The sequence below is a fragment of the Orycteropus afer genome, unplaced genomic scaffold (genome assembly GCF_000298275.1).
Source record: "Orycteropus afer afer isolate SDZICR_OR568_19922 unplaced genomic scaffold, OryAfe1.0 scaffold00194, whole genome shotgun sequence".
In the NCBI taxonomy this organism is placed as follows: domain Eukaryota; kingdom Metazoa; phylum Chordata; class Mammalia; order Tubulidentata; family Orycteropodidae; genus Orycteropus; species Orycteropus afer.
Genome location: NW_006921781.1, coordinates 1,933,429 through 1,952,665, shown reverse-complemented (window position 1 = coordinate 1,952,665; position 19,237 = coordinate 1,933,429). Strand labels below are relative to the sequence as shown.

The following is a 19,237-nucleotide window of genomic DNA, read 5'->3' as shown; positions in this document are numbered from 1 at the left end:
TGTAATGTGGTCATTCCCATGATAAAATATGATGTAATGTTGTCACCTCCATGGTGGGAGCAGGCAATTGGTTGAAGGGAAGTTTCCTAAGGTGTGTGGCCTGCTTTGAATATGTATGCGAAAATTCTGGGGCTTTCTCTTGAACCTGGACCCTGCTGTGTTGCCTGCTGATCTTGGAACTGTAGCCTTTGCAGCCTGTGACCCAACAGTCTGCCATTTTACCTGCTGATCTTAGATTCACCATCTGCCAAAGTCAGCAGCCTGCATACTGCCTGTCGATCTTGGTTCATTGGCCCCTACAGCTGCATGAGTCAGGAAAAGCCTCCGGCTTGAAGTTTGACCCACAGACTTGGGACTTTCCAGCCTCTACAATTGTGTGCTGTGTGAGTCATTTCCCTGAGATAAATTTGTCTCTCTCTCTCCTCCCCCTCTTTCCCTATCTATCTATCTGTCTACCTAAGCTTTACTCGTTTTGCTTCTCTAGAGAACCTAGCCAGAGACATTTGGTACTCAGAGGGGGTGCTGCTCTAACAGATAGTTAAAATGTGCAAGCAGGAGTGGAGTGCATCCTTAGACCCAAGATCCCTGTACTGAGACAACAGCAGAGATACTGGCAGAGAGATGGAGGCAGCAGAGCTGAGAGACCAGCATGAGACAGAACAACAGGCTTGCCAGCCCATGGAGTAAGAAAGCTGAGTGCCTTTGGACAGGACATATCTTGGCTGAGTGGGTTGCCTTTGGGTACTAATTGTTAGAGCTGAAGAGCTTTGTAATACTTTCTGGAAAAGGGCAGAGGTCCAGCTGACTTTTCATGAGACCAAGGAAATGGGAAGCAGAGCTGTCTCAGTCATTAAAGGGTAGGACCATCACCTCTGGGTTTCAAAGGGTGGAACTGCCACAGCCTCCTAGGTTTCAGAGAGTCAGATCTTCACTAACCTTATTCTTTAGGGTGGTGGTGGTGGTGCATATGAGTGCCAGGGGGATGGGGCCATATCCACTGCTTAAAAGTGAGGGGACAGGGCTGCCATATCCAAGGAGCAGAAGAATGAGGCCTGCCAGGCCAAGGGGGTGAGGTCAACACTCAGATGGACTAGGAGAATCAGGCCACCCAATGTAGGAGATGAAGGGGCAAAGGTTGCAACCGGTGGAATACAATAGTTAAGGTTGTGTGTCAACTTGGCTGGACCATAGTTTTGAGTGGCTGGGCAGCTGGATATAGTTATTCCCCATGATGAGATTGTAATCTCCTCCACTGTGGGATCTACTGTGAACAGCTAAGTAGTTGCCTTTGGGGTATGGCCTGCTTCCAGTATATAAAGGGAAGCTTTGAGAAAGATCTCTAGCTTTTTAGCTAGAGACCCTATATTTGGCTGAGTCTTGGCCTACTGTGTTGCCTGCTGATCCTGGGATTGTTCCTGCACTTGAACCAGTGTTCTGTCATGTTGTCTGCCAATTTTGGTATTGTGCCATTTTACCTGTTGATGTTGGGTTTATCAGCCTCAGCAGCCAGCAGCTGGGTGAGTCAGAAAAAGCCTCCAGCTCCAGTGGGCCTAGAATAGGAAGCAGAGCTGAAGCCCAAAGGTCAAGGAGCCTTCACCCAGCCCTTAGAGTCAGTACTTTGAACTCAGACTTCTAGTCTCCTGAACTGTTAGACCACCACTTGTTTGTCAGTTTGTCCTACTATGGTGGCTTCCATGTTGCTGTGAGGCTAGAGGCTATGCCACCAGTATTTCAGATACCAGCAAGATCACCCATATTGGACAGGTTTCAGACTAAGAGAGACTGGGAAGAAGGATAGGGCCATCCACTTCAAAAAAAAATTTACCAGTGAAAACCTTATGAATAGCAGTGAAACACTGTCTGATATATTACTGGGAAACTTTATGAATAGCCCTCAAACATTGTCAGATATAGTGCTGGAAGATAAGGCACTCATACAATTGAGGAAGAGTTACCTCTTCAAAGTAGAGTCAATCTTAATGAAGTGGATAGAGTAAAGTTTTCAGGACCTTCATTTGCTAATGGGACATGGCTCAAATGGGAAGAAACAGCTGCAAACATCCATTAATAATCAGAACGTGGAATGTAAGAAGTATGAATCTAGGAAAATTGGAAGTTGTGAAAAATAAAATGGAATGTATAAAGATCGATATCCTGGTCATTAGTGAGCTGAAATGGACTGATACTGGCCATTTTTAATCAGACAATCATATGGTCTACTATGCCAGGAATGACAAATTGAAAAGGAATGGTGACACATTCATTGTCAAAAAGACTATTTTAAGATCTGTCCTTAAGCACAATGCTGTCAGTGACAGTCTAATATCCCTACCCCTACAAGGAAGACCACTTAATATTACTATTATTCAAATTTATGTACCCATCACTAAAGCCAAAGATGAAGAAATGAAGATTCTTACCAACTTCTGCAGTCAGAAATTGACCAAACATGCAATCAAGATATATTGGTTATTACTGGTGATTAGAATGTGAAAGTTGGAAACAAAGAAGTACCAGTGTTTGGAAAATATGGCCTTGGTGATAGATAGGATGTCAGAGATCGCATGATAAAGTTTTATCATGCAAATATCTTTTTTTCAACAACATAAATAGTGGCTTTACATGTGGACCTGACCTGTATTCCTGTGGAATCCACAGGAATCAGATCGACTACGTCTGTGAAAACAACTGATACAAAAGCTCAGTATCTTCAGTCAAAACTAGGCCAAGAACTGACTGTGGAGCAGATGATTAATTGCTTGTATGCAAGTTCAAGTTGAAGCTGAAGAAAATATAAAAGTCCATGAGAGCCAAAATATGACTTTGATTATGTCCCACCTGAATTTAGAGACCATCTGAAAAATACATATGATGCACTGAACACCAATGACCAAAAAACAGACGACTTGTGGGATGACATCAAGAACATCATACATGAAGAAAGTGAATGGTTATTAAAAAGACAGAAGAGGAAGAAAAGACCCAAATGGATGTCAGAATAGACTCTGAAACTTGCTCTTGAACAGTGAATAGCTAAAACAAATAGAAGAAATGATGAAGTAAAAGAGCTGAACAGAAGATTTCAAAGAACAGCTCAAGAAGACAAAGTAAAGTATTATAGTGAAATGTTCAAAGACCTGAAGTTAGAAAACCAAAAGGGAAGAACACACTTGACATTTCTCAAACTGAAAGAACTGAAGAAAAAATTCAAGCTTTGAGCTGCAATGTTGACGTATTCTATGGGCAAAATACTGAATGATGCAGGAAGCATCAAAAAAAGATGGAATGAATACACAATCACTGTATCAAAAAGAATTGGTCAATGTTCAGCTATTTCAGGAGGTAGTATGTGAACAAGAACCCACAGTATAGAATGAAGAAGTCCAAGGGGCACTGAAGGAACTGGCAAAACAAGGCTCCAGGAATTGATGGAATACCCATTGAGATGTTTCAAAAAATAGATGCAGTGCTGGAGGTACTTATTCATTTATGTCACGAAATTTGGAAGACAGCCATCTGGCCAACTGACTGGAAGAGATCCATATTTATACCCATTCCAAAGAAAGGTGATCGACAGCATATGGAAATTATCAAACAATATCATTAATATCACTCACTAGTAAAATTTTGCTGAATATAATTCAAAAAGAATTGTAGCAGTGTATTGACAGGGAACTTCCAGAAATCTAAGTTTGACTCAGAAGAGGACATGTGTTCTGGTTACCTAGTGCCACTCTGATAGGAATATACCACAAATGGGATGGCCTTAACAAACAGAAGCTTATTCTCTTATAATTTAGAGGCTTTAAGTCCAAGTTCAAAGTGCCAGGCTCTAGGAGCTAGGTGAAAGCCCCTCAGCCTTGGGCTTCAGCTCTGACTCCAGCTCCTGGCCCACTGAAGCTAGAGGCTTTTCTTCACTCAGACAGTTGCTGGCTGCTGAGGCTGCCAAGCCCAAGGTTGACAAGTAAAAAGGCACAGTCCCAATGATACTAAACCACACGGCAGGCCATTTATTCAAGTCCATTGTTAAGTGCCCAGGTCGGCAAAGTATGGCAGGCTGCTAAACAATGACACAGCTACATGTAGGATCCAAGCATGCCATAAGATGGAGACCATTCCCAAAGCTGCTGCTTATATACAGGAAGCAGACCATATAGCCAAAGCAGCTGCTCAGCTGCTTGTGGTAGATCCCTCCATGGAGTTGACTGCCAGTCTCATCATGGGGAATAACTACCACCAGCTGCCCAGCCACTCAACCGGGCCCAGCCAAGTTGACACACAAACATAACCACCACAATATGAAACAAAGGATATCATTGCTGATATCAGATGGATCTTAGCTGAAAACCAAGAATACCAGAAAGATGGTTACCTGTGTTTTATTGACTATGCAAAAGTATTTGACCGCGTGGATCATCACAAATTATGGATAACATTGCAAAGAATGGGAATTCCAGAACACTTAATTGTGCACATGAGGAACATGTACATAGACCAAGAGGCTATTGTTTGAACAGAACAAGGGGATTCTGGATGGTTTAAAACCAGGAAGTGTGTTTATCAGGGTTGTACCCTTTCACCATACTTATTCAATCAGCATGCTGAGCAAATAATCCAAGAAGCTGGACTATATGAAGAATGTGGCATCAGGATTGGAGAACACTCATTAACAACCTGCAATATGCAGATGACACAGTTTTGGTTGCTGAAAGTGAAGATGACTTGAAGCACTTACTGATGGAGATCAAAGACTATGGTCTTCAGTATAGATTACACCTCAACATAAAGAAAAGTCCTCACAATTGGATCAATAAGCAACATCACAATAAATGGAGAGAAGATTGAAGTTGTTAGGGATTTCATTTTGCTTGGATACATAATCAATACCCATGGACGCAGCAGTCAGGATAGCGGATTTTGTATTGCACTGGGCAAATCTGCTGCAAAAGACCCCTCTGAAGTGGTAAGAATCAAAGATGTCACTTTGAAGACTAAGGAGCACCTAACCAGGCCATAGTATTTTTAATCACCTCATAATCCATGTAAAAGCTGGATAAAGAATAAGGAAGACCAAAGAAGAGTTGATGTCTTTGAATTATGGTGTTGGTGAAGAATACTCAAAATACCATGGACTGCCAGAAGAACAAATCTGTCCTGGAAGAAGTGCAGCTGGAATGCTCCTTGGAATTGAGAATGGCCAGACTTTGTGTCATCTACTTTGGTCATGCTGTCAGAAGGGACCATTCCCTGGAAAAGGATATCATGCATGGTCAGCAAAAAAGGCGAAGACCCTCAACAAGATAGATTGACCCAGTAGCTGCAATGATGGGCTCAGGTGTAGCAGGAATTGTTATGAATGAGCAGGACTGGGCAATGTTTTGTTCTGTTGTACATAAGGTTGCTATGAGCTGAAGGCAGCTCAACAGCATCTAAGAACATCAAGAAACCATAGGAGAATAAATTCCCATTTGTTAAAGTCATCCAGTTGTGGTAAGACTGTTATAGCAGCACTAGAAAACCAAGACATTTGCCAAATTTCTACCAGCTGCTTAGGGAACGGTAGATTATGTGTTGGGTAGAGTAATTTTATAATCCTGCATTCTAGCAACACCATGAACAAGCTGCTTTTCACAGGACTTATCTGTGGCCTATGTTGTTGATTGTTGCCCACAAGTCAATTTCAACTCACAGCAACCCCATGTGTACAGAGCAGAATTGCTCCATAGGGTTTTCAAGCCTGTGTTCCAAGGAAGGTGCTCTGGAGTTGTTTTGGTTAGCATTGGAGTGCTAACCAAGAGACTGGTGGTTGAAACTCACCAGCCACTCTGCAGGAGTCTGCTTTTGTAAAGATTTATAGCCTTGGAAACCCTATGGGACAGTTCTACTCTATCTAAAAAAAGGATCTCTACAAGTCAGAATTGACTCGATGGCAGTCGGTTGGTTGGTTGTTGGTGTTCCAAGGGCCTCTGGGTGGGTTTGAACCACCAGCCTTTTGGCTAGGAGTCCAGAACCTATTTTTACTACTCAAAGACTCATGTCTGCTGTCTTTATACACAAGGAAAATCACCAAGAATGCAATTAGTTCCAACATCTAAGTGTTAGACACCCAGGGAAGAATGTCTAGTAGCCCTACAGTCCTATTATTAAAAATACTGAATGTTTAACTCTTGGCTAACAATTGTCTCCGGGTCCTGTTCATAGATGGGGTGTACCAAGTCCTCCCATGTACCAATTCTGCTTTCTCCATTTGTGAATTGTGACTCTCACACATATGCAAAGGCACTGCATAAAGTGTTCCCCCCGTGCGTTTCTGCTCCCTTGGAGCTCAGCAAAAAGCACAATGCATGTATCAATGAATGGAGATGTTATGTGGACCTTGGGAGGGGGAAGTAAGCAATTGAGGGAAACATTAAATGAGTAATTACCACTTCACTTCAGAGGTTCCCATGCCCCAGCACATGGGGGAGTCGTAAATGCCAATTTCCAGGGTCAGTTATACAATACCACAAATCCATAATCTACACTCTGAAAAAATAAACTGGAGTGTTCCCATAGTTAAAAACATGCACCACAGTGGGGAAAACATGCTTTGGACTGCAGACACACATGGGGATGAGATGCACTAGTACCGCATTGACCAAGGGATGGATTTGCATGAATTCAGAGGGATAAATGAAAACTATCATTATTTTCAAGGAGCCCTGGTAATGCGATGTTTAAAGCACTTGATTGCTAACCAAAAGGTTGGTGGTTCAAACCCATCAGCTGCTCGGCAGGAGAGAGGTGACAGTCTGCTTCAGTAGATTATAGCCTTGGCAACCCTATAAGGCAGTTCTACTCTATCCCATAGGACTGCTGAGTCAGAATCGACTCCATGGCAACAGGTTTATTGTCATTTTCAACTTACCTGAAACTTCAAGTTTAAGGAATCCAGCTAACTTTAACTAAATGGAAGAGAAATAGTGTCTTTTCTTTAGCTGCATATGTTGAATATACTAGTTGAGATTTTTCTCCTTTGGAATAATGGAATATAAATTGCTATCAAAAGAACTGTTTTCTAAGAAAGAAATGACAGAAAAATGAGAAAATTGTTTTCTGATCCAATGGTTTTCAAAGTATGGTGGGAATTACAATGATTTTGGCTTATAGTAGACAACAGCAATCAAATTATGGATCCATGAAGGGGAGTTTTGATGGATGCAGCTCGGGCAATCGTTGTGGTGGTGAGGGATGTATGGTGGAAGTAGTAGCAGGTTTCAGCAGAAAAGGGCTACAGTTCTTCGTAGAAGAGTGAGGAGTTGTCAGGAAAGCTGCCGGTGATTTTGAAACATTGGTTAAAGCATTGGACTTTAAACCACTGCAAATTCATCCCAAATGCATTAGAGGAACTATAAATACCTGCCACAGGATTGATCTGGAGTCAGAAAATGATCTGCAGCTTAAACAGGAAAGCCTTCTTGTTCAGGAATGTCATAGCCAATTTGCAAAAGTTCAGCTATGGATTAAGGTACTGTAGTGTCAATTCGATATACATTCCTGAGGTCTTTTATCTGTTGTAGTTTTTTCTTTCTTTTCATGACATCAGGTACATTGTCCTGTAAATTTGGTAGTGGTACCAGGAATAAAAAAATTAAGCTTTTTTTTTTTAATGCTTTTTGATACTTATGTAGTTTAGTTTTTCTACATTTTGGTACAGAAACTAATAAAATGCAGTTTTGAAGATGTTTCCTTGTGAGTTAATTACTAGTTTGTGTGAATTTTGCTAAAGTTAACTATAAATAAATACCTGGTGACTTGCAGTTTAAGGGGAATCTATTGTCCCCATTTCCAAATCATGATATGAATGGGTGCTGCTGTGGAGAGAATAGGTGTATGTTTGCAGTGTGTTTTAGATAACAGCTAAGATTGAGTATTTAAATTGGTGTGTTTGTGAATTTAATAGCATTAAGATTTACCTTTAATGAAAAATCTCAAAATTCCTATTTAGCTTTTGTGCATTTTTCTTTAAAAATGTAATCAGCAGTGATTTAGTGTGTTAGCTTTCTGAGAGTCCTAGCTGTGTTCAGAAACGCATGTACTGTTGTGGCCCCATGTGGACTGCTGCCGTAATTGTCTTTGGGTGTCAATGTCTACTGCTCTCTGCTTAAATTCTGGAATGGGGGAGTGAATTTTTTTTTTTTTTTTTTACCCTTTATTCTTACTTTAAAACCCATTCTTTAAAAACTTCAGAATACCACTGAACCTGCTATGCCCAAGCAAATTAGTGGCTATCTTTTCTAAAAAATTATTTTTGAAACAAAATTGTTTTCCTTTGTTTAATTGTTGTTGTTAATATTTTTAAAAATTGATGCAAGCTCAGAGCAAGAGAATAAAAACCACGCACTGTTGAATTCTTCTTGTTAAAAAAAAAAAAAAGTATCCATTAATGTCTCCTTGTTTTTAGTTCGATTTTACTGAGTATTCTGGCTGCCAGCCAAGGTCATTCAATTCCATGTACATAGGCAGAAGAAACTCCCAATGAGAGTGTCAAAAACTTTAGAAGGATATTTTGTTGTTTTTTCAAGCTGGTTGAGGTTTTTTGTTTCTGCATTTTTACCAGTGAAATTTGTAGTGACTTAGTAACCTTATAGTGCAAACCAAAAACTAAATCAGTTGCTGGTGAGTCAATTCCAGCTAATGGCAACCCCACATGTGCAGAGTACAACTAAGAGCCACAGGCTGTCCACAGCTGTGACCTCTCGGAAACAGATTGCCAGGTCTTCCTCCCTTGAACTGCAAACAGTACTGTATTTCCACATACATACAACACACATAGCATGCATAGGAAACTAACATGAGAGACGGTTGTGTGGTTTGCAAAAACTACGCAATGCATGCAGTTTGCATGAAAATACAGTAGTCCAGCACTTTAACCATTTGTGCCACCCAGGGACTCCTCTTTGCAGTTCATAAAGATAGAATTTACATCAAAACCATTTTTATTAGTGACTTAAGATGTTTAGAATGCTTATTGATTCAAATATGAATTGTCACACCTATTGCATAAGCAGACATACGTACACCAAAAACCATGTACTTACGTAATGACATTTCATAGGTGATGTGCGTCTGTTAGCACTGATTCCTCCCCACCACTCAAACCCCTAGTCTCAAGTTCACCATTCTCAGGTGACCTTGTTGACTCCTCCCTCGATTCTCCTAATGACTGCTCCTTTTTAATCTCCTTTGCTGGCTCCTCATTCCTCTCAACTACCCCCATCTTTATGCTGTAGCTTGTCTCACTCCTTATGTGCTTACGTGATCTCCTACTCGCCACTCTACTTCTTACCCAATACACAATTGCTTATCCAATGTCATTCAAATATGTGCATTTCAAATTTAACCCATCTAAAACCCAACTCTAAATTTCCCACCCTCTGTCGCTCCTTTCTTCCAGTAGCTCAGGCCAAAACCCTTGGCATCATCCTTAGATCCATTTTCTCATACACCTCATCCAAGCCAGCAGCAAATCCAAGTCTCGAACTTCATTCCCAGACACCTCTTCAGCTACACTCTAAGTCACTGTCATGTCTTGCCTAAAAATGTACATTATTCTTTGTTTTTCAACTTGCTAGCCTCCCCATACCTCATGCTGTATTTTCAACCCAGCAGCGATTTTTTTAATCCAATCATGTCACTCAAAGTGCTCCCACGTGGTGTAAAAGATTAACACACTTGGCTGCTACTAAATTGGTTTGAGTCCACTCAAAGGTTAACTCAGGACAAAAGTCATTGAAAACCCTATAGAGGAGCACTGGTGGCGCAGGGATTAAGCACTTGTCTACTAACCGAAAAGTTGGTGGTTTGAACCCACCAGGTACTCTGTAGGGGAAAGATGTTAGTCTGTTTCCATAAAGATTTACAGCCTTGGATACCCAATAGAGCAGTTCTACTCCGTCCTATACTATTGCTGAGTTGGAATCAACTCAATGGTAACTCCTGAGCCAGTTATTTGCCGTCGAGTCAGCCCTGACTCATAGCGATCCCTCCTTGGGTTTCCAAGGCAGTATCACTATGGAAGTAGATTGTTCAGCCTTCCTTCCGAGGAGTGGCTCAACTCAATGGCAACTCCTGAGCCAGAGGCACCCTTAAAGCCAGACCTGGAATGCCGACCTACAGAAACTGATGTTAACACACACACAGTTGTACTGACACACGTGAGACTGCCAGTAGATGGCAGCATATTTTGCTTTTGAGACACTGTGGGGAGAAAAAGAAAAATAAAACAAAACAAACCCAGCAGCTCTAGTGGTGTGGTGGCTAAAGCATTTGGCTACTAACCAAAAAGGTTCATGGTTCAAACCCACCAGCCGCTCTGTGGAAAGAAAATGAGACAGTCTACTTCTGTAAAATTTTATAGCCTTGGAAGCCCAACAGTAGTCACTATGAATTGGAATTGACTCGATGGTACCAAGTTTGGATTTTGAGGCACTGTAAAAGCCTTCCCTCGTGCTTCACTAGATTGCTCTCCATAGGTCACTAGGAACATGCCTGCATCAAACTTATTAATGGAACAAACTGACATATACTTCCTGATGAGATTAACAGGAAGTATGCATCTTATCCAAATGTCTGAACCTGACTGTGGAAAGTGAGAAAAAAAAAAAAAAAAAAAAATCCAGAATAAGGAACATTTTCAGACAACTGGCCTGGACTCTCCCAAGTACAGCTACAACAAACATTTTGGAGATAACGGGGGAGTTTAAATACGAACTTGTTTCAGCTTTCCTGTAGACTTGAAAAATCTTAAGGACAAAGTGGCCAGTCCATCTCCCCCACAGCTTTTGCTAATCCTACCTGCTTTTCCTCTAGATCTTTCCATGGCTGGCTTACTAATCAGGTTTCACTTTGATGTCACCCACTAAGTCCATTCCCAGCTACCCCCGTTTACAGTATTGGTGCCATACATGAAAATTCTCTTCCTGTTGGTACAGGGGTTGATTTTGCTTCCACTGGTCCCCAGAGGGCACTACAAACCTAAGTATGTGCTTGAAGTTTTAGATTACACTGTCCTGGAGGAAGTGCAGCTAGAATGCTCCTCGGAAGCGAGAATGGCCAGACTTTGTCTCACCTACTCTGGTCATGTTGTCAGAAGGAACCATTCCCTGGAGAAGGGTGTCATGCTCGGTAAGGTGGAAGGTAAAGGAAGAAGGGGAAGGCCCTCAACAAGACGGATTGACACAGTGGCTGCAACGATGGGTTCAGGTATATAGCAGGAATCATGAGGTTGGCACAGGACTGGACAGTTTCGTTCTGTTGTACATGGGGTCGCCGAGTCAGCGACAAATCAGCAGCACCTGACAGCAGAGCTCCGGTGGTGCAGTGCCTAAGGTTATCTGGCTGCTAGTCAGGTTGGCAGTTCAAACCCACCAGCCACTCTGCACAAGATGAGGCAATCTTCTGTAGATTTACCACCTTGGAAACCCAACGGGGGTCATTGAGTCAGAACAACTCAATGGCAGTTGGTTTGATTTAGTGGAGTTCTGGTGGTGTAGTGGTTAAGAGATTTGACTGCTAACCAAAAGATCAGTGCTTTGGATCCACCAGCTGCTCTACAGAAGAGGGGAGTCTGCCTCTATAAAGATTTATAGCCCTAGAAACACAGGGGGGTGGGTATGAATTGGAATCAGCTTGATGGCAGTGAGGTTTGGGCTTTCTTTTGATGTTAAAACCAAAAAGGTCAGTAATTCGAACCCACCAGTTGCTCCCTAGGAGGCTAAGGCAGTCCACTCCCATAGATTTACAGCCTTGGAAACCCTATGGGCAGTCTGTCTTAAAAGGTTACTTTGAGTCAGAACTGACTTGATAGCAGTGGGTTTGGTTTTGAGTGTAAATCTAGGTGCTCTGGTAGCAGTGGTTAAAGCATTTAGCTGATACTGTAAATGTCGCTGGTTTGAACGCACATCAGTCTGCTTCTGTAAAGATTTAGCCTTGGAAACCCTATGGGAGGTGCTCTGCTGTTATGTGCCTGGACCCAATTCATAATGACCCCTCCTTGGGTTTCCAAGGCAATATCACTACAGAAGTAGATTGCCCAACCTTCCTTCTGAAGGAATGGCTGGTGGGAGGTGCTCTACTCTGTTCTAAAGGGTCACCAAACCAGCAGTGGGTAGATTAAATGTTTTTGTTGAATACATGTTTTCTCCATTCCATGTCAAAGTTGAGACAAGATTCCAGTTAGAAGGGCTGAGTTTTCTGTGTCCCCAGCTTTAAGGTTTTTAACTTTTTATCTTGGGTACTTTTTAAAAATTGTCTTACAACTCAGGAAAATAAAGCAAATGCTCAGCAGTGGTCTGGTAGACTGGCTGCAGTAATATAAACTAAGCCCACAGCATGTTTTCCAAAAGGTTTTCAGGGACTTTCCTGTTAGTAACTTTAGAACATAAACAGGGTGAAAACAATCATTATTCTGTCAATCGTTAGACTACACTTGTCTAGAAAGCAAAATCTTATACGTTTTTTAAGATTCTCATCTAAGTAAAACCTGTCAATACTGTTCTACTATGATCTGCTCAATCAAGCTTCCAGGCCAAGTACATACGGACTTTGAAGCCAGAAGGGCAAATTCCAGAATGCCAAGTCACTGAACTCACCCATATTCACATAACTGGCATGGGACCAAAGGGAAGACTCACCAGCTTTCCCAGGAGGGGAAGGGTGTGGGAGAAATCATCTTCTAGCACTTCATGCATAAACTCAAAATTTTAAGATCCTTGCCTAACACACCTGTTAACCAGATTGGTGGTTCAAACCCACCGGCCACTCCATAGAAGCAAGACTAGGCAACCTACGTCCATAAAGATTTACCACCTTGGAAACCCAAAGAGGATCACTGTTGAGTTGGAATCGACTTGATGGCAGTGAGTTTGATTTTGTGAAGTAATTGGTATATTTACAGGGTTTTCTGACTTCCCTCCCCTCTTCCATTTAGTAATCTCTGTATTCCCCTATTCAATCTTGGCTGCCACAAGCAGGCAGACAGAAAGCGCAAGGAACTTTTTTCTTGCATCTGTAGTGGAAACCTTAGCAGCAGACAGTAACTGCTCCAGGCCTGTCAAATAGATGCATTTTCATATCCTCACTCTAATGCCATCTTTCTCCTTTGCCCACCAGGCATCCCAGATGTCATCTACAATCTCATCTTCTAAAGCTGACGCTGACAAACCTTGCTATAAAAGGCTGTGATCATTATTTTGGGCTCTGCAGGCCCTACAGCCTGTCCCAACCACTCTTGTAGTGAGAAAGCAGCCCCAGTTAATCCATAAACAAACGAGCATGGCCGTGTACCAATGAAACATAGAAATTTTCATGTTTAAGGCACTGTGATTTTTTTCAATCATTAAAAACATAAAAACCATCTTAGCTCACAAGTCATACAAAAACAGGTGACAGGTTAGGCCAATTTGCCCACCCCTGCCTTAGTTACCATCCCCTCAACGCCAGAAAGCAACACATTCTCACTCCAGATGTGCAGATTTCTACAGAACTTGGGTCTACTCCATTTATGACAAATAAGCTCAGACAATACTTAGCTTCCAATTGTATTAGTCTCTTTTTATTCTTTTGGTAATCTCTTCCAGAGTTAACTACTTCCATTTGTAGGTGATGAAATTAAGGATCCACTTCAAGTGTTGGCACTGCTATGAGCATGATCTGTCCCCTTTACTTCAATTCAGAATTAAGACTTTTGATTCTTGTTTTTATATTCCAGTCCCAGTAGTAGTTTAACGGTAGAAGTTATCTGAAGACAGTCTCACACATTATAGTGCTGTAGTGATCTACAACCTGGCTCTAGCTTCTCCAGGAACACTACAGGATGAATTTAGTTTTAACATATTCAACTAAGAGGCATTCTCTCAAGTGAGTTTAAATGTATTTTATTTTTAGACAACCTACACAACATGTTTTTTTTCCTTAAGAAAAAAAAAAAAAAATGCCTCCGCTCCAAATAAATCAAGGTCAAAATAAATGAAGAGCTCAAGATGACATCAGTCCCATTTGTCTAAGTCCTGGTGTTGTGTGGATGAAAAGCAGCAGCCAGGTAGGATGACAGGTGATAGATCCAAACAACTGCCAAACTGTTACTGTAAAAACAAGGAAGATTGTATTAACATTTTTCCAATGTGAAAAGTACTAAACTTTTCTAGGCTGCAGATGTATTCCCTCATTCAATCCGGGCTGCCACAAAGACAGACAGAAAGCGCAGGGAGTTCTTCTTTCGCATCCTAGTGCAAACCAAAAGAACAACAGCTAATTGTTCAAGGTCTATCAGTGGATGCAAAACATCCTTACCAAGTCAGAGGCAGCATCTTCCTCCCCAGTCTCCTGAGCAAGTTCCAGCTACCCTCTCCTCTACCAACAAAAACCTCAGATACTGCCTGCATCGCCCCTTTGACAAGTCATCGTGTAATATCACATAAAACTTTTGTTGCCTCAAAATCTTGTCCAGCATATCCTTACAAGTTTTTATCCTGCAGCTAATTTATAAATGTAAGCTAGGATAACAAATGCCTTAATTTCTGTTCTACACACAGCAGGTCCCTGCACAGCGGATATTCAGTGAGTGATTGCATTTTAATAAATCAATTTCTGTGCTGGTTCAGTATAGTTAGCTCTAATTGTATTTACCTGATTAAAACCTTAATGTTGCCAATGATCAGTAAACCTAAGTGAAGTTTTGAAACTGGTGCCATGTGTGGCAAAATACGAAGAGGAAAGCAGTATGATTTCAACAGGCCATTTCTATTGGGAAGATTGACATCGGTGCATACACTGTCCACCCTCTCCAGGTCATTATTCAAACTGTGCTTTACAGTCATCTACCGTCAAGGTTTTCTGTAGTTTCTAAGCTCTAAGCTCTTAAAACATGTGAAACATAACTCCTACTTGACAACCCTCCCCCCTCCAAGCAAGAGAAAACTAGATCCATATGTCAAAACAGACTACTATAGAATCCTTTCTAACTATCCCAGTGGCATGAAACCATCACTCACACCTAAAAGATCTCCATTTTCATGTTACCAATTTTGACTAATTTCCTCATACTTACACATTTCTCCATTTCTAAACCATCCTTAAAGAAAATCATATATGGAGTCACACCATCCTCACGGTAGTCCAGCAGAGCAACCATACCATCTGGATTCATGTTTTCACCAATAAAGAACTTGGGAAGCAAACAAATACAGAGAATTAGATTATTACATTTAGGTCTGCATCACACCAAGACAAACCTCGTAAACTGTAATACAACAAATAAAGGATGATTCACAACAGTGAAAATTTCAATCAAGAAAATACCAGCAACTAAAAACTTATTCCCACTAATCAAAGATAGGTTCATCTGATTAAAACATTACGAAAGTAAGAATACAGAGCAATCCAGGACAGTTTAGAACTTCTGTCAACTGTTTAACTCTCAACCCATATATACAATTCCAAACCATACAAGCCTGTTTACACAATCAAGTACAGGAAACATTATATACCTGCCAATGACATAACATATTATATGAAAAAGTATTTTATGACCAATGCCTGAAGGCTAGAAAATAAAAGAATCAGGTTTTTGTTTTTTAAATCTTAAAAAGTTATGGGAACCCATTGAAGGTTTCTAAATAAAACTCAAAACTCAAGATGTGTCAGAATGCTCAGGACAGTGACATTGGAATCATTTTTTTTTTTTTTTTAAAAAAAAAAAAAAAAAAAAGAAGGGAAACTGGAAGACTCCATAGCAAGTTAATAAGCAAACTAAGAACAGAAGAATGGATAGACATCATCTGGGAAGCAAGAAGGGATGAGAACCTTCAATCAGAAGACTGGACCTGGAAGTACTTGGGAGCCAAGAGAGCTACTTTCTATAGCCTGAACAACCTGTGAGTCTGAGAAGCTACCTATGTATCTCAAAACAAAACACAACATTCAACAGTGGGTAACATGACAGCAATTTAATTACGCCAAAAAGATTCATGAAGTAATTTATTTCTCAGTTAAAACTGTATACTCTTTTGATCCAAATGTTTAAGTTATTTACCTGGTAGTTTTTGAAATTAGCAAGGATGTGCTTGATTTGTTCTGCAGCCCCTGTCATAAAAGGTTTTACTCTTTCTGGTTTCTGTTCTTCAAGTTTGCATTTGATTCTAAAACAGTATTTTATAATAGGTTAAAGTGTTGACTCCTGAGCAAAGTCACATTTTTCCCCCCTTAAGATTCCACACAACACCCAAATTAAATTAAAATTCTAATTAAAACAAAGTAAATTCTCCAACACTGCAAACAGTAACTAGCTATCTTCCTTCAATGGCTTGTCACATCCAAAAAATTTCTAGTTCACAGAAGGACTGTTTACAATTATGATTTCCCTATCAACTATCTTCAAAGCACTATTCAATTTAAAGACCTGAAGCCGACCACACGCTCCAGTATGCTCACATACAGTTTACAGAAGACCAACCACCCTTGTCCATAAGCTCAAGAACCTCAAAAATGAGCTAAACCCTAAACTCTCAATTTTAAGAATCCAGAGACATCAGTTTGTGTTGCAACATCACTTACGATTTCATGTAATCTTTGATGTACTTCTTGTAGGCTTCTTTTGTGAAGCTAGTTTCCTGCAAGTGATGGTTCATGACAATATCGACACCAGTGACTACTGTGCTTTCAGTTCCTTCACCATCGGGGCCTTCAGCTGAGGCATTTCCACCAATGAGCGAATCATCAATGTTACCCTCTGTCCTACTGACCATCTGCATTAAGGAAAAGGATTTTAGTTGCAAACGCTGTTCTTAACTTCTGTATAAATGAATCCAAAAATCCTCGTATACACTCACTTAACGCATATGTCACTGACCATTCTTGGTTCCTGTTAAAAACTACATCTTTTCTGGGGAAAAAACAGACTTCTTGAAACATTTCAACTCAATAAAAACTAAATCCTTGTCTCTGACAACTATCAGTTGTTTCCGGTTGGGTACTCTCTAGCACGTGAGGGAAGATAAGCAATTACGGAGAGGGCAAACGTGAAGGACTTGCGCTCCAAAACCGGAGACCTCATGTCCAGAACCGCTGGGAGTTTGGGCACCGCGGCCTCGGACCTATTTTCAGGTTCAGCTCCGCCTCCACTTTTCTAGAAAAACCGAAGCCCGGAAAAAGCGTCTCCTCCGCCAGGAGGTGGCGGAGAGGATTGCACAACCTCGGGCGGGGGAGCGGCGGAAACTCGAGCCTGCCCGGCCTTGCCTCCCCCGCGCGACGGCCCGGACGACTCACCTTCCCCTCCACCTCCAGGCACAGCCCGTCTGCGATCTCCCGAATCTTGTAAATGTCGGAGAACATCTCATCATCTGCTCGGGGATACAGACCCTCTCGTCACTGGGCGCCCGGTCGCGGAGGCCCGGAGCCGCCATTTCCCCCGCCTGCCGCACACGGCCCCCGCCACTCCCCAGGCGCTCGAGACCCCGCGCTTGCCCCTGCCACTGACTCTTGCTCGCCGTCGGCGTCCCCGAGCCTAAGCTGACGACGGCAGCCCCCTTCCTCTTTCCCGCCCCCGGCTCCCTGAGCGCGGCAGTAGGGGCAGCGCAGCAAGGACTCACGGCTGATGAGGTCCCGGTAGATAATCATGATGGCGGCTAGGGGGAGACGACGGCGGCGGCGCTACCTTAGCAAGATCCCGGAGCTCAGAGCGAGCGCGGTCCAGCCGGAGCGGCGCTCGGGGGGAGGGGGGAGCGGGCGGAAAAGGCCGACTCAGCCGCTCCCCAACCTCATATAGAGGGCACGTCCCCTTACGTCATCGCCTGCTGCGCCTCCGGAAGTGCCGCAAGCGGTGACGTGGCACGCAGGGCCGCAAGGGGGGCGGAGCCGCGATACGGGTGCGGGACAGAGCGGAAGGGAGGGAACATCCGGGCACTTGGCAGGGAGACACTCTTCTTCGTACGGTGGTGCTGGCGTGGGAGCAGTAGGGAGAGGAAGACCGGTCCCTCAGGCGCTCTAGGCTAGGGGAGGGGTGCCAAGGGCCTGGTGGGACGCCTTACCTGTCCCTTCCCCGCGGGACTACCAGGGAGGTTCTAGGTCTAGATGGGGTTTAGGCGAAATCTTCAAACTACCGCCCCACTGCTTTCCCTGGTTAGTCACCACTCCCTTTTTGGGGCAAAAGTGTTAACAGATACTGAGGATTTTGGGATTATGGATACGGCGTTCGGCTGCTACCCGAAAGATCGGCGGTTCGAGCCTACCAGCCGCTATGCGGGAGAAACTTGAGGCCGTGCTTCCGCAGATTTATAGCCTTTGAACACCTATAGAACAGCTCTGCTATTGCCTATAGCGTCTCTATGAGTTGGTATCGACTCTGTGGCAGTGGATTTGGTTATTATGGTTTTGGGATTACGGAGGGTCAGGGAGGAAAAGGAAAGCTTGCCCACTAGGAAGAGGGCAAGGAACTGGGCTTTGGTTTGGGGACTTAGCTCGTTAACAGCTGTGGTCTCCGAAGGCATCGGAGACTTTTAGCACTGGCCGCAAGGGCTGTCCCGGCTGGGGCTGAAGTTTGGGATGTCTTAGTGGGGGCAGAGCTGAGCACGGGTAAAGTGACCCGGGTTGTAACGCCGGCCCCCAGGGAATAATCAATCAGCCTTCTGAGACTGCTCGAGGATTCCGTAGGCATTGGGTCTGTGAAAGAGAATTTGAAGAGGAAAGGTGTCACAGGAGTTTATACAGTTTTCCCAACTTTTTGAGTTTGGCCTTTTCATGAAGATTTAAGGAGCTCTGGTGGCGCTGTGGTTTAGGCAGTGGGCTGCAAACCAAAAGGTCGGTTGGAACCCACCAGCTGCTCTGCGGGAGAAAGATGAGGCAGTCAGCTGCCGTAAAGATTTACAGCCTAGGAAAACCCTATGGGGGTCGCTAAGAATCAGAATCGACTGGATGGCAGTGGGAGTTTCTTTTGTTTGTTTTATGTGAAGACTTGGGTGTTTCTCTGACGAACAGTTCAGGAGCTCTTCCTCTTTTTGTTTTGTACTTGGTTTTGAATTATGTCATTTGTTTGAAAAAAGGAGCAAGATGTCACTTTAAGATGAAGTTGAAAATTTCAACCCTGGTGTTAGAGTATCATCAAAATAGGGGGCTTCTCACTTGCCCAAACATTATTTGAAGGACTTCAGACCCGGTTACTAGGCACTATCAAAAAAAAAAAAAAAAAATCCTCCTTTTCAAT

General features: G+C 42.6%; 1 protein-coding gene and 2 non-coding genes across 3 annotated transcripts; all 3 read right to left on the bottom strand.

The window, feature by feature from the left end:
• Positions 1-12,974: 12,974 nt before the first annotated feature.
• Positions 12,975-13,107, bottom strand: LOC122150665. Its single transcript, XR_006163789.1, has one exon. It is a non-coding gene; the product is annotated as a small nucleolar RNA SNORA31 (small nucleolar RNA).
• A 1,065-nt stretch (positions 13,108-14,172) lies between these two features.
• On the bottom strand, positions 14,173-17,655 carry TPT1 (tumor protein, translationally-controlled 1). The gene is made up of 6 exons (XM_042781911.1): positions 17,628-17,655; positions 17,305-17,378; positions 16,594-16,784; positions 16,073-16,178; positions 15,085-15,205; positions 14,173-14,264 (listed from the first exon to the last, which is right to left on the bottom strand). The coding sequence occupies exons 1-6, from the start codon at positions 17,653-17,655 to the stop codon at positions 14,173-14,175; spliced, it is 612 nt and encodes a 203-aa protein (XP_042637845.1).
• Positions 14,192-14,320, bottom strand: LOC122150664. The gene has a single exon (XR_006163788.1). It is a non-coding gene; the product is annotated as a small nucleolar RNA SNORA31 (small nucleolar RNA).
• Positions 17,656-19,237: the final 1,582 nt, after the last annotated feature.